Source organism: Octopus bimaculoides, chromosome 9, assembly GCF_046866305.1.
Source record: "Octopus bimaculoides isolate indiv1 chromosome 9, ASM4686630v1, whole genome shotgun sequence".
NCBI classification, from domain to species: domain Eukaryota; kingdom Metazoa; phylum Mollusca; class Cephalopoda; order Octopoda; family Octopodidae; genus Octopus; species Octopus bimaculoides.
In genome coordinates this window covers 43,067,892-43,083,800 of record NC_142936.1, presented here as the reverse complement: position 1 = coordinate 43,083,800, position 15,909 = coordinate 43,067,892, and the positions used below count along the sequence as shown (strand labels likewise).

General features: G+C 38.3%; 1 protein-coding gene across 1 annotated transcript in view; it reads right to left on the bottom strand.

Moving 5' to 3' along the window:
• Positions 1 to 15,540, bottom strand: part of LOC106870303 (retinol dehydrogenase 11) — a 55,113-nt gene extending 39,573 nt beyond the window's left edge. The window contains exon 1 of the mRNA XM_014916328.3: positions 14,611 to 15,540. Coding sequence (XP_014771814.1) covers positions 14,611 to 14,963 — 353 coding nt within the window. The 5' untranslated portion in view covers positions 14,964 to 15,540. The remainder of the gene's footprint in view (positions 1 to 14,610) is intronic.
• Positions 15,541 to 15,909: the final 369 nt, after the last annotated feature.

The following is a 15,909-nucleotide window of genomic DNA, read 5'->3' as shown; positions in this document are numbered from 1 at the left end:
TCGGCTCGTGATCGTAAGGTGGTAAGTTCAATTCCCGTGAAATAAAGTATCTTACTCAAGGACAGAACGTGCCTTACTCTTTGTGCCCTTGAGTAAGGCACGTTCTGTCCTTGAGCAAGGTACTTTATTTCACGTTGCCCCAGTCCACTAATCTGGAAAAAATGAGTTGTACCTGTATTTTAAAAGGGCCAGCCTTGTCACATTCTGTGTCACGCTGCATCTCCCTGAGAACTACATTAAGGGTACCCGTGTCTGTGGAGTACTCAACCACTTGCACGTTAATTTCGCGAGCAGCTCTTCAGTTAATCGGATCAACTGGAACCTTCGTCGTCGTAACCGACGGAGTGCTACTTTTTGTTGTTTGATCTAGAGCAGAGGTTTTCAAACTTTTTGACTTGCGGACCCCTTTATATTTCAGGCTTTACCTTAGGGACGGACCCCTTATAAACGCTTATGAAATGTATACATAAATATTTGCTTAAAATAACATATGTTTGCATTTATTTATTTAACAGTATTTAACAAATAGGTTTATTGTCAATTAAGAGATTTCGATAAAAAAATATATATAAAATCAAATTGCCCATAAAAAGTATTTGCTGTTCACAGACCCCCTGTCTTGTCCTTGCGGACCCCCTGTGGTCCGCGGACCACAGTTTGAAAACCCCTGATCTAGAGACATTATTGTAGATTGGCAGTTGATATTACTACTTTGTATGTTGCTATTGTTAAGAGCTGTTTGTGCTGTTATGTTGTTGACGCTGATGATCGTGTTGTTGTTTACGGATGTTGTCCTCCTTGTTTTTCTACAGTTGTTCTTGTCAATGCAAGTTATTATTGATACATTGTTTGTCTTGTTGTTTTTGTTGTTGTTGCTGTTGTTCTATTTCTGTTAATTGTAAGTAATTGCCAGCGAATCTACTTCCGTTGATGATTTAATGAAGCATATGTGTATGTATGTATATAATGTATATGTGAATGTATCTTTATGTTTGTAGTTTGCGTAAGTGTGTATGTGTATATTTGCGCGTGAATCTAAAAACATTAGTATGCATATGTGTATGTGCGTATCTGTGTGTGTGCATCGTGCTTCCTCGTGTCTGCCTGTAATCTATTCATAAGGCAGATAGATATTGGAACTAGAGGAAAAGCTTAAGATAGATTAATATGGGTAAAGAGAGGAAGAAGGTTAAAAAAATTCGGGTTACGAAGAGAATCAAAAAGGCGGTAGAGGACGTGGTGACATTGTATAAAATTTCAAACCAATTTATGAAGTTGTGACTGGAAGACTGACAGACAATCTGGATGGCAGAAATATTGAAACTAGACAGCCATTAAAGGCACAAAGACCTTTTAGGAAACAGCTCTTAGCATTAGCTTCATGGTGTTAAGCGAATAAGGATTAAATCTCCAATTTTCTAAGCTCTATATATAGACGCAGACATTCATATATATATACATACACACACACATACATATATATGTATACACACACATATTTATTTTCTGTTACTGATTTTTATATAATCTTTTTCTTTTGTTTTTTATTCTTATCTTTTATTATTTATTAATTCTTATTTTCTTATTATTTATCAATTTTTATTTTTTATATTCCTTTGTTTCTCATGCGTCAAATTAATATATTGCTTGTGCACGTCCTCACGTTGGGTTTTTTTTTTATCCTTTTTTTCTGTTTTTTAATTGTTTGTTCTTTGAATTGACTATATATATATATATAGCGTGCAACATCGTTATTTTTCCCTGAGCCTGTGAAATCTAGTATCCCAGCTGTAAGGCCTTATTTCCATATACGCCAGCTTAATTTTATTCGTCCTTAGTCGAAAGACATCTGTTGTTTTGTCCTACTGTATTTGTGTAACACTGTTCATTTTTCTTCTGTCCTTGTTTTTGTATACATTCGCTGCTTTCTTCCAAGGAATCTAATGCTCGTAGCTTAGTTTTTCCTTGGGGCTGGCCAGATTGGAGCAATATCGAGAATAACCAGCCGAAATTGCAAGGATAATCTGGATCTCGACTGACGAAAGAAAACTCCAAATGACCTGTCCTTGTTTTCTTTGTATCGTCTATCTGGATGTTTTGTCCCTTTCTTGTATCACCTAACTGTCTGGATATTTTGCGTTCTTGTCCCATTCCGTATTATTTATATATATATAAATATATGTTTCCCGTTTTTGCTTTCAACATGGGCATAACATAATTGAAACAATAAACGTTTGTTAGAAATTTCAATAATTAATATAAATGATCACGGGGAAAATGTAACTACCGAGAATGTAATCCGAAGAATTACACCGACAGCATGCATTCTTCTCGCAACAACACTACACTGATCAAAGTACCCTCATTCTGTTAAAACACAAGTCGTAAGCACCAACAACAAATGAGAGAGTATTTGCTGATTATACTAAATATATAAATAAAGAATGTGTAGTGGCTAGCGATCTATCATGGCGAATGCCGGACAGAAGGATCACACATGAGAGCTAGGAAGAAGGGGAGATAATAAAGTGGTGGTGATCCCAAAACGAAGGTGCGCGTGCGTATGTGCGTATGGAAGAGGGCTGGTGATCTTGACGTGTGCATGTGTGTATGTGTAGGTGTGAAAATGTGGGGCTGGGAATTGGTCAGTGCTGATGTGTGCGTGGTGCTGTGTTGTGATGTGATGTGTTGTGTGGTATGGTGTAGTAGTGTGTGGTGTGGTGTAATGGTGTTGGGAGATGGGGAGGCTAGATTGGGGAAAGAAAGGATGGGTGTGGGTTAGGCTGTGGGTAAGGGTTGAGGTGGGGTGCGGTAGAGGTGGGGTATGTGAGAGTGGGTCTAAGAGATGGGGTGGGGTGGGGTGGGAAGGATAGGGAGTCCGGATGGCCCTTGTGCAAGGACAGTCCGAATCCGAACACGGACAGGTGTTGCAATGAGTGACCGGTAGAGCGGAAATGGCGCGAGACCGGGGTGTCATTGCCGAGTCGGATGTCTCGGAGGTGTTCCGCGAACCCGTCAGCAGAGAGAGCAGAGAGAGCAGGAAATGCAGTAGATGATATTTGTAGAAGTGCAGGTGAAGGAGTCGGTGATGTGATAGGGTCGATGATGGGTGCCGGTGAGGAGAGTGGTGTTGGAGAGGTAAGGGGAAATGCGGCAGCGTGGGCGGGAGCAAAGGAACTACACGGGTTGGGAGGTTGGGTTAGGGAAGGAGCTGTGGACCTAGAGGTCTCATAGGTTGTTTGCTCGTTTGAAGGAGGGGAGGAGTCTATATATAGAAACAATACACACTCATACATACATGCATACATACATACATACATACATGCATACATAGAAATACACACATACATACAAATACCTGTCAATCTTTTTCAAATACGATCGACAAAGTTTCCGTACAAACTTTGAGTTTTTTGAAGATCTTTTTTAAAACACATTTACTTACTACCATATATATATATAGAGAGAATACACACTCATGCATACATACAAATACACACATACATACAAATACACAGATACATACAAATACCTGTCAGTTGATTTATTTCTTTGCCGTTTCTTATCACCCTTTCCCCCTTCAATTTTACTCATACTTTCCAGGACAATTTCGCTGTACAAGTAACTTTCACCCTTTCTTTGGGACATGAAATGCTACCGAAAAAGTGAAGTCGCCATACAGCGTCAGCACTGGCGCTAAAGGCGAATAGAGCAAACGAGTCCTCCGACCAAACTCCTTTTAGACTTTCATAGATCGCCTTACGTTCAGCGGAAAGCCGAGCTGCTGAAAGTTTCCAACAGCGCACCGTACGCCTAGACGAAATGGCTTCATACAATGCTTCTTCCAGGGCTACAGAGGGCCCAGAGCAAAGGGTAACTCACCTGGCTAGAAACGCTGCTGCTAATGCTGCTTCCAGGGCTTCAGAGGGCCAGGAACAAAGGGCTACTCGACTAGCTACAAACGCTGCGGATACTGCATGTATGTCGTGCATATGTGCGTATGGAGGAATGATTTGTAGGTGGTGTTTGTATGTTATATTACTCAGGGTATTTAGTCGTACGTAGCGATTAACTGTGATTTTTAAATGTAGTTACGATAACTTTGCATATTTATTTTTAATACGTTCCAGTAAATTCGAACGTGAAAATACAAATCGCTGCTGTGTTTCGTTACAGGAGAATGGCTTTTCTTTCACGACGAATATGTGTTCATTATGCAGTCGATTCATTAGCACAGGGAATTCTAGGACTGACGGTTGATCGACATCATTATATCTCGGAAGCCAAAGAAATTAACATCCCCGGGCCAATTAATTAACAAGGGTTAATGATCTTGTTTATAAAGCAGCGAACAAACTCTTCACTGATCCATGCTGTCTTGCAACCGATAATACATCATCATAAGCACGGTGATCAGCGAGATTCCAAACGATGAGTTGCGTATTGCAAATACGTTCCAGCAAATTCGAACGTAAATATGCTAATCACTGTTATGTTTCGTCACAGGACATCTTTTCCTTTACGACGAACATATGTTTATAATGCAATTGAGTCGTTAGTGCAAGAGATTCTGGGATATCCAGTGATTCGACAGCATTGTCTCGGCTGCTACGGATGAATGTATTTAACAAAAGCTGATACTCCTGTCTATAACTTCAGCGAACACATTCGTCGTATGTGTTTTGAACATATATCCATCATACAGAAGAAACACATGCAAGTGTACTTTAGGCTACATGAACTAATAGCTCTGTTCGTATTTAAAGTGAAAAGGTTATGATCTGAGGCACATCTGGCTGCGATATTTAGCACCATATTGGGGAATTAACTGTAATTGTATATCAAAAAAAAAAAAGAAAAAAGAATACCTCTCTGATGTCTCAATGCGAACTAAACTCCTTTGTCTTTCTACTATGTAATCTAACCTTCTTACGACAAACACATACAGATACGCTGCTGCCGTAGTATTTATTATGTATAATGTTAATATTCAAAGTGAAGCAAGTACATATGCGCTTCGAAGACGTGTTTTAAAATGCAAGCAGATAGCGTTGAATTACTGATAAGTGGCTTCAAAATGTTAAATGAAACTAACAAAACTATTGAGGAAATGGATTCACAGCTAATATTTCCAGCTGCTTCGGAAGTTAAATTTTCATTATCAACAAGCAATTATAAAATAGTTTTTGTTGTGCAATTAGTTTTAAACCAGCTTAATAGCAATCAATTGTCAATGATTGCTGTGACATAATGGATCCTATTATTTTCGTCTGAAGATTATACATTATTAACAATAGCAAGAAGAAAGGAAAAATGAAAAGAAAAAAAAAACATGATATTGTAAAGTCATTTATGAAACGAAATTTAAAATATTTTTGATTTTGAAGGCTCTATGTTATCAGAGACAATACAATAACGGGACCAGAATACTCGACAGCATTTCATCTTTTCCCCAGCTACATGACTAAAATTGAGTTGTGGTTGTATACCTATGAAGTGCGCTATGTAATCATATAATTTTGAGTTCGATCTCTCTACGTCAAAATACCTTCGGCCAGTGTTTTTTACCTATAATTTATGACGAAAAATCTGTGGAAACCTGTCTTGTATACATATGTGGTATGTGCATATACATACATACATACATACATACATACATACATACATAATTAGCAGGTCACGGAACTGTTCTCGGAAGAGGGTCTCTCACAGACAACTAAACGGACCCAGGACATATGAGGACATTCAGCTCTTTAGCTACCCATCTAAACAGTAGTAGTAGTAGTAGTAGTAGTAGGAGGAGGAGGAGGAGGAGGAGGAGGAGGAGGAGGAGAAGGAGGAGAAGGAGGAGGAGGACAACGTCGACGACGACGGCGACTGCGCGGAAGAGGTATATATACGATGGGATTCGTTCCGTCTTGTCACACAGCCCCATATACAGAAGAAACAGCATTTCAAAAAGCATATGTCAAAAATCCATATGTATATATATATATATATATATATATATATATATGGGAGAATATACAAAAAATAACAACAGACGATGATTTTTGACATACAGAAATGCTGTTTCTCATCTGGTCAGGGCCGGCTCAAGGTACCCGGGGTGCCATGTACTTTTTAGTCTACATTTTCAGTTTTTCTCCTTGTGAAAGTTTAAAAAAATTATACTTGTAAGGGACGCCAGCAACCCTAGGGTCGGCCCTGCATCTGGTTATGACTATGAAAGTGACGATAAGCTACCGTTCATAAAAGTTCCTTGTCCTGTTGGAACTTGCTTTTCAGTTAACCTCACCAGCTGCGCTATTACAGTTCTACAACTGATGCCAAGTTGGAGCCAGACGTTGGTCATTGATCTTTGGAACTTTAATTGTGAATTCATGCATCATTCGCACGCACACACACACACACACACACACACACACACACACACACACATGCACATACACATACACACATACACACATATACACTTATACCCACACACACAGAACAAAACTATGCCAGAAACACAAAGTAGAACAAATGCCAATACACGACTTTCGGACCCCCCCACACACACACACACTCTCTCCCTCTCTCTCTCTCTCTCTCTCTCTCTCTCTCTCTCTCTCTCTCTCTCTCTCTCCCTCATACCCACACACACCGAGCAAAATTCCCCAGAAACACATGACTTTCGCTAATACATACTAACTTAGACAGACACTCATCAAAACGTCTCTACAAACACAAGGAAAAGAGTAATTCGCTGTGGAGAATCTTTGGAAAAATAAGGTGCTAAGTTTCTTGATTTGTTTCTTCAACTTAACATTGGCATGAATTCCTACTTCACCTCGAATGGTATTCTGTCGAAACCGATTCAAGCGAACAATGGTGTTATAGAGGGAGACATGTTTACGCCAACTTTGTTCTCCATATACTCTCGGGTCCCAAATAATAGGTGGGGTTGGAATAAGCAGGTCGGTTGGACATTTGCTTAAATTCATATAAGTGGGTGGGTTGGAATAATTGTTGAGGGTTGGAAAATCGGTAATTGTATAGTGGTAACTGTATAAAATTTTAAAATTTTCTATATTGTCTCCCTTGAATTTTTTTAAAACCAGTTATTTACTCTCGGGTCCCAAATAATAATTGGGGAATAAGCAGGTGGGTTGGGCATTTGCTTAAATTCACATAAGCGGGTGGGTTGCAATACACGAGGGTGGGTGGGAATCAGTAACTATATAGTGTATGTACGAAAATTAGGAAAAAAGCATCTTAAAGCACATTTAACGAGACAACAAGGCAAAAAAAAAATTAACAGGAGGTAAGTGAAATTAGCAAATACGTGTGCTTTAAACGTTCACTTTAGTTAAGATATGCATTTGGATAATAAAAATAAGACATTTGTTAATTATGGTAATCATGTGTTTTTTGAAAACACTGTGGACTAAACAGATATTGATACAAAGCAACACGTCTTAAAAAGAATGAAAAGTAGAACACTATGAAAAACTATATTTATCGCTTCGCGAACTTGCAGTATTTATTATACAACACATAGTAAAGCATAGTATTCTGTAAATTGATATAAATGATAGACTCGTGATTTTTCGTCATTGTCCTTCTGCAGGTTTCTCAGTTTCGACATTCGCTTCTTTACGGATCACCAAGGTTCAGTGACAGTCGACATAAGTTTGCTTCGATATGGCAAGAAAAGTGTAGAGGTCGCGTTTTCAACCAACACCATCTGTATTTTTTTCAAGGAACAGAGCATCTTTATTAGCCTGATCATCATTGCTGATTCCTAAAAGAGAGGTAGAGCTTCTGGTCATCATGTTTGACTGACCGTGCTTTGGCTCCTGCGAAACTTCCTCATAAAATTTTTCAGCTAGTAATAGGAAAAAAACTTGCGGTAATCTCGCATGTTCTAACATCCACAAACCATTCAAACAAGGCGTCTCTCACGCTTGGTGCTTTTGTTTTACGACCTCCACCAGCGACTCTGAAACGTTTCTTTGGATTTCTTTTTTCAGTGCTGTCAAGCTCGCCTTTCAGATATTTTTCATAGCAGAATCAAATAGTCGATCAGAGTTTTAGACACTGGCCAAATTCGAGTAAAACAAACGCACTGCTTTGGCGAGATATCCTTATTTCAGGGTGTCTGGCACAAGGCGTTTCTTTTTAGCATTCCAATGAGTTTTCCCTTTCATTCGCTCTAATTCAGAATCATACTCCTTTTTGCATTTGTTCACCATCATAGCAAGTGCTTGCATTTCTTCTATAGAATAATTTCCATATGTCGCACCACGAAATACTCTTTTCTCTGCCATGATGTTATAAAAAAAAGTTTGAAGAGAAATTATTTGAATCATGTTGATGTTAAATCCTTATTCCGTAAAAAGTTTGTTTTGTAAGAATAAACAGTTCGTCATTGAAGTCTTTAGCTTGCGTGGGATTTGTGTTGGTGATTGGTAGAGAAATCGTAGAGAAATTGAAAATGAAGATTTGTTGTCTACAGTGTGGAGTAGCAGTAATCTCACGCGTAATGTTACAGTCTCAAGTTTTTATAAGTTCTCGCTGGTTGTAAAGCATATTTTCTGACACCAATTTCCCTGTTTTCTATGTGTTCTGAAGCAGGTGTGTTGTCTCTCGAAATGATTGATCTTCTTAGGGTTGAAGGTTATCAATGCCCTAAAATGTTGAAGGCTCACCTACATGAACGTTGGCTACATAACTGTGGATAAATATTTTTCTTCCAAGCGTTATGAAAAGAAATAGAACACTCTAGGTTTTCTTCCCATTCCTGTCATCTGGTTTTTTTTTCTTTTTTTTTTTTGTCATGTTGATTCACTATTTGTGTCATTTAAAATAAGAATGAATTCCTCAGAGTTTGTTGTTTAGCACAAGTAACGGGAGTCAGTTTAATCGACTTTGCCCTTGTGCCTAAGCATCAGGGCATAGAGCTATGGCTCATTGCGTTCTGAGTTCAATTCAGATGAGGTTAGCTTTACCTTTCATCCCAACAGGGTCGAGAAAACAAAGCACCAGTAATGTACTGGGCTGTTTTAATCCACTTGTCCACCCCACAAATTATTGGTTTTGTGCCGAAATGAGAAAACACTATCTAAAATTTTCTAGGCTTTCACTTTTGATTTCTTTTTCAAACCAGTATTAGTCATTTAGTTTATATATTCTATTTATTTTATAACATATGGTATTACTTGTAATGTTCTTTTTTTGTCATATATGTATATATATATATATATATATATATATATATATATATATATATAGATGTGTGTGTGTGTGTGTGTGTGTGTGTGTGTGTGTGTTTAACGTAAAATAAGATTGTTATTGGATTCTCCAGCTGTTGTATCAATATGAATAGCTTACAATAAAATTTCATCGGAGACAGATTGATAAAATTTTAAAAGGGGGAGGTCTGGAATGAAAGCAGTGGCGAAGGAATCTTAAAAATTAATAAGCGGGGGAGGGGATGATTACTCAAGACCCCAGAGTACTTTACAGTGGTGATTGTTATTGCTTTTAAGAGGTGTTACCCCGCCAACGCACAGCATATTAATAAGGGCAAAAAGGCGACAGGGATTCGAAGGAAGGGTGAATTGTTGTATAAATCTTCTCCAGAATCTGACTGGTACTTCTTTTACTTGTCCCGGAAAGATAAAAAATAAAGTCAACAAGGCCAGGCATTTTGTCCATTCTTTCTGTAAAAAACTTTTGAGAGCTGGACTATAGGCTCCACGTTTACTAATCTATCTCCGATGAAATGCGATGCCGATAAGGTCTAATATACCAAAACATGTAGAGCGTTGTTGCTTCGCTTTGAAATAAAGAACCGATTGTCCTTTCTCTAAACAATCGATCAACTTCCAGCGATTAATTCTAATTTCTTCAAATTATCTCCCTTTTTGTCTGAGCGTCGCTAACGGCTGCTGTTCAGCTATTGTTTACTTTCTCAAACAAAAATTACGTTAATCTTTAACTGAATTATCATTCGGTCCATTTGAGTTAGCTCCCTTAGCTCATTGCATTTAAAAATTTTCTGTTCTCTTAATCAACAGAAAGCTACTAAGTAAAATTCCATGAGAGATTAGGCAATGAACACTGAAAATGAGAATTTACAGCTAGTTTACTTGTGATTGTTTTGTTCTTTAACACAAGGTAAACCCAGTTCATGCAAACTTATGATCAAAAAGCATTCAAGACGAGATCATCCAAACTCTTCTTTTTTTTTTTTTTTTTTTCAAAGGAGGAGCTCACTTACAGTGAGGCAAGAGAAATATATTCAATGAGGCCAACAACATGAATTTGGATGTTTAAGTTAAAAGATGATGTTTTGGAACGAAATACATCCTTAGTTGTCCCCCGTGCCTAAAAATACTTTAATTTATATGCCTAAGCATATAAATTTTTAATCTCTTGACATTGTCTCTCTCTCCGAATCTGCAGGCTGAGGTCTAGTCGAACGAAATGTATCCTTAGTTGTCCCCCTTGCCCTAAAATGACGTTATTTTGCATGTCTAAGCATGTAAAGAAAACTCGAGAGATTAATTTTTAATCTCTTGACATTTTTCAGTCTCCGGTCCCATTCACCTTTTTTTCTGAGAGACACTTACAAAAACAAAAACTGCCAAGCTTTGTTTTCTCTCTCCAATTAAAATTGCTAAATTTTTGACATATGGTATTCCTACACACACACACACACACACACACACACACACACACACACACATATATATATACACGCGCGCATACCAGAACGCAAGTGTGATCTGCTAGAAACCGCAGCTATATTCCACCAAATCGTACTTAATTACGTACATCCATGTAATTGGCCGAATTTCATTATTTCCCTGAGCTTATTTCTATCTTTAAATATGCAATTAAATATGCTAATTACTCAAACCTAAAGTATTTGTAGCTTTTCTTATGCGCAAACGTCTGTGTCTGATCTTTAGATTTGGTGAAATAGTACTATATTATACTGATGAGGTGTGGAGGCGCAATGGCCCAGTGGTTAGGGCAGCGGACTCGCGGTCATAGGATCGCGGTTTCGATTCCCAGACCGGGCGTTGTGAGTGTTATTGAGCGAAAACACCTAAAGCTCCACGAGGCTCCGGCAGGGGATGGTGGTGAACCCTGCTGTACTCTTTCTCTCACTCTCACTCTTCCTGTTTCTGTTGTGCCTGTAATTCAATGGGTCAGCCTAGTCACTCTGTGTCACGCTGAATATCCCCGAGAACTACGTTAAGGGTACACGTGTCTGTGGAGTGCTCAGCCACTTGCACGTTAATTTCACGAGCAGGTTGTTGCGTTGATCGGATCAACTGGAACCCTCGACGTCGTAAGCGACGGAGTGCCAACAACAATACTGATGATGTCACAATGACCGAAACATTGTCCTTTACCCACAGACAAAAATTTTATAAATTAAATTGAGAACTTAATCCTTAATTTCTCGAAAGTTTATATTTTTTCCTTTAAGAGTCACTTACGACTAATTGCTGTTAGCTTCTCGTTCACATGTAAAGCAGGCCAAAGATGCGTGACCTAGTGATTAAGGTGCTGGTCCTACGATCATAAGGACGTGGATTTGAGTTTTGAATCAGGCAGCGTGTTGTTCCATAGAGCAAGACACTTCATTTTTCGGTGGTTCATTTCTTCTCAGCTGAAAATTAATAGTATACCAGTGCTGAGTCTATCCTTTCTTCCTCCAGCTGTCAGAACAATGGATATTCTACAGAGTCAAGGGCGGAAGGGCTGCTACATGGGTAGCCAAGGCAGTTAACAAAATCATAGTTATACTCGCTTACAAGTGACGACTATGCATGCATGAAAATGAAATTGAGGAATTAATTCTTAATTCTTTGAAATTATTCTTCACTCCCTCGTTTTTATTTTTTTCTCTAACAATTGCTGCAAATGTTTTCTTCTTTTTCAACGACTTAGAATGAAATTTCGCTTATCTAAGATTGCCCGTTCGGCATTCAGTGCATCACCATTTTATTTACGATAACATTATCTAATACGTCAGTTGTTGTCTTTTATTATTACCTTTCTATTCTATTCTTTTCTTTTTGTTTTGGTTTTTTTTTTTTCTTTCGAAGGCAATAATAGAGATTACAAAAGATTTCACCTCTTTCATGATCTGCTTCTCTAAGCAAAGCAGATCATAAAACTAAACTGAAGCTCCTTGTGTTGAACACAGCTTCGGATTAGAAGTGTAGGGAGAGACTGGGTAACGATGCAAAAGATTGAAATCTTTGGTAAGAAAATTTTTCAGAATCGTAACTTCCGTCACATGAAACACAGGAGTACTTAAAAAAAAAAATATGAAGGAGAAAAATTAATCTAGACGCTTCCTCCTTTATGAGTTAACGAACTGTTAATATGAAATTCAGGCTTGCTGTTGTTGATTAACATAATTCCGATCTGATCGAACGGAATTCTGCTCAAAGACTGACATACAGTGCCCCTCCAGCTTTGATTTTTCATAACCTTCAGAGAAATAGATATTTCTTAATGAAATGTTCTACAAATTCCAATATAATCAGTGTCTACACTATCTTTAGATAGTGTAGACACTTATTATATCGAAATTTCAGATGAATTTCTTTTTTTTCTTTTTTTTTTTGAGGGGATGTCGAGGAGCTTAAGATAATTCGGTAAATTTACTGATAATTCACATGAGACAGATTTGTTTCCTTATAAAGTTCAGAAAAAGGGGTTGTTTTCAATGACATTTTCTGCAAATAGTTTTCAAATGGTATAGATTACGATTATATCGGAATTTGATGTGCAAAAATAAATAAATAAAATTGCTGGGTGTGCACACATACATATTGACTCATATCACATTTTTTTACAAGAAACTTGAAATTTTGAAAAGTTGTGATGAGTCTGTCTGTATGTATATGTTCGTGTCCACTATTTTTTTCCTTTGTTTCTTTTTTACATTAAATTCTGATATAATCGTAATTTATACCACCTGAAAAGTATCTATAAAAAATTCCATTAAAAAAAAAAACACCCAATCCTCTGTAAGTTATGAGGAAACAAAGCTGACTCGTGTGAATTTTCCAAAACTCCTCTCCCAACCCCTCCGAAAAAATTTTCGCAGCCAATATCGATCGATATAACCGCTATCTACTCCAGCAATCTTTCGATAAAAGTTCTACTACGTCATGAGAGACTGTGTGACATTGTCTTTCATCTATCTACTCGACAGAGCTGAGCAACTAAACACACACTCGTGCACAAACGAACTCACAACTGGCATCGTGTATTAAATACCGAAGTATTGCCATCTACACTTTCTAAAATGTATTGGTACAAAATTCCATTTAAAAATGTCTCTTTTTCTTGAAGTTATGAGGAAACAAAGTTGTTGGGGAGCACACTTAAGTAGATATGCCCAAGACATTTTATCCTTTCAAATATTGGATACAAGATGTTATTAAATGTGTCCATTATATAATTAAAAGATAATGCTGTAAGATTTGAGAGAAATTTGGCTGCTATTTCTAACACGTGGAACCCTCCACCTTCGTTGGTTTGATACGTTAAACGCAATTACCACTTCAACTATGTCGTTGATAGGAAGTGTTTGCTCTGGTGCAAAGGATAACACATCTCCATCCCTGCTCTTCTTATCAGCAGTCTTGGGGGCTCCGAAAGAAAACTATTCCTACACACACACACACACACACACACACACACACAGATATATATATTATATATATACACGCGCGCATACCAGAACGCAAGTGTGATCTGCTAGAAACCGCAGCCATATTCCACCAAATCATACTATGTTTTAGAAACAGAACTCATTGAACAAAAACGTAAATTCTGAATTTATACATACATACATACATACATACATACATACATACATACATATGCACGTACGTACGAAGAAAGATAGGTAGATAGATAGATAGATAGATAGATAGATAGATAGATAGATAGATAGATAGATAGATAGATAGATAGGAGACCTTCGCCTGCGGCTGCTATTTGACTTTTTGACATCAGTGACCACTAGTAATGAACGCGCGCGCGTGTGTATGTGTGTGGGGGGGGGTACTACTAAAGCAGCACGGTCCCGAACGCGCAGTCGCGTGTCCGCGCCAGCTAGTCTTGAGTGGTCGATCCTAACCCCAACCCTATCCGCAACCCTAACCCTAACCTTAAACACGTATTCATTTGCACACGCGGGTTAGGGATAGGGATAGGGTTAGGGTTAGGGATAGGGTTAGGGTTAGGGTTAGGGATAGGGTTAGGGACAGGGTTAGGGTTAGGGTTAGGGTTAGTGACAGGGTCAGGGCTAGGATCGACCACTCACGACTAGCTAGCGCGGACGCGCGACTGCGCGACCGTGCTGCTTTAGTAGTACCGTGTGTGTGTGTGTGTGTGTGTGTGTGGTGCGCGGTGGGTCACAGATAGAAGATACTGGAACATGGATTTGTTCATTCAAACAGGAGTCACCTGAAGTTAAATGATAGAGGTGCGGGCAAGTGGGAGAGAGAGAGAGAGAGAGAGAGAGAGGGGGAGCAGACAGACGGACAGACAGAACGGGTATACAAAATACGTGGAACCTACCTGCTCTCCGTTTTCTTCACTTCCTCGGCAGCCGACTTAACAGAATCCAAATCAGATAAATCTAAATCCAGGACTGTGATGTTATCGTTTCCCGTTTCTTGCTTGATCTCCTGGCAGGTCGCCTCAGCTTTCTGCCGGTTGCGACAGGCCAGAATAATCCGTGCCCCATAAGTAGCGAGTTCAAAGGCAGTGGATTTACCAACTCCCGATGTGGCACCAGTTATCAGAACTGTTTTGCCGTCCAGTCTAACCTCCGATTTGTATTGCAGAGACTTTGTGTTATCTAACAGAACGAAGTATATGACGGTCAAGAGACCGACCAACAAAGCGACTAAGATTAATAGAAATATCATATTGAGAGAGAAATTATTAAAACTACTGCGAAGTAAAATCAAAATTCAGGAGCCTTCTCTTCTGTGTTGTACTACAAACGCGCTCCCCACACAATTTCTGACTGAGCTTTTCACATATTATACGCTATTTATAGACACACATGTATTATCTATATGTATGTATGTACGTATGTATGTATGTATTTATGTATGTATGTGTGTATTTATGTATGTATATCTATCAGTTTGTATATGTGTGTCATTGAAAGCAAGCGACAAAATATAGTTATATTTCTAAACTACGTCCTACTTATTATTAATTGATCAAAACTTCGGCGCTTCCACAATAACGGAAAAGTTTGTCTAAAACTTTTTGTTTAAAACTTCTACACACATACAAATATACATGCAGACAGGCCTGTGTCTGTAGTTGTGTGAGAGTGTGTGTATGTGTGCGTGTGTGTGTGTGCGCGCGTCTGTGTGCGTGTACGTGCGTCTGCGTCTGCGTCTGCGTGTGTGTATTCCGTCCGGAAATAAATTCCTTCAGACTTTTACTACTACTACTACTACTACTACTACTACTACTACTACTACTACTACTACTACTACTACTGCTACTACTACTACTAATACTACTACCACCGGTAGGAATAGTATTGTAGTTGCTGGTGTGCGTTTCTAGTTCCCTAAATCTTAACTTTCTTTGTCTTAGAATTGACCTCAGTCAGATTATATATACATAAATATATATATATATATATATATATATATATATATATATATATATATATATATATATATATAGGTGTATGTGTGTATTTAAAAGTTCTCTCACTCTCTCTCTCTCTCTCTCTCTCTCTCTCTCTCTCTCTCTCTCTCTCTCTCTCTATCTATCTATCTATCTATCTATCTCACTCTCGCTGCTATATAAGTTAATATTCCTATAAATTCTCTTCACAAACGTTCT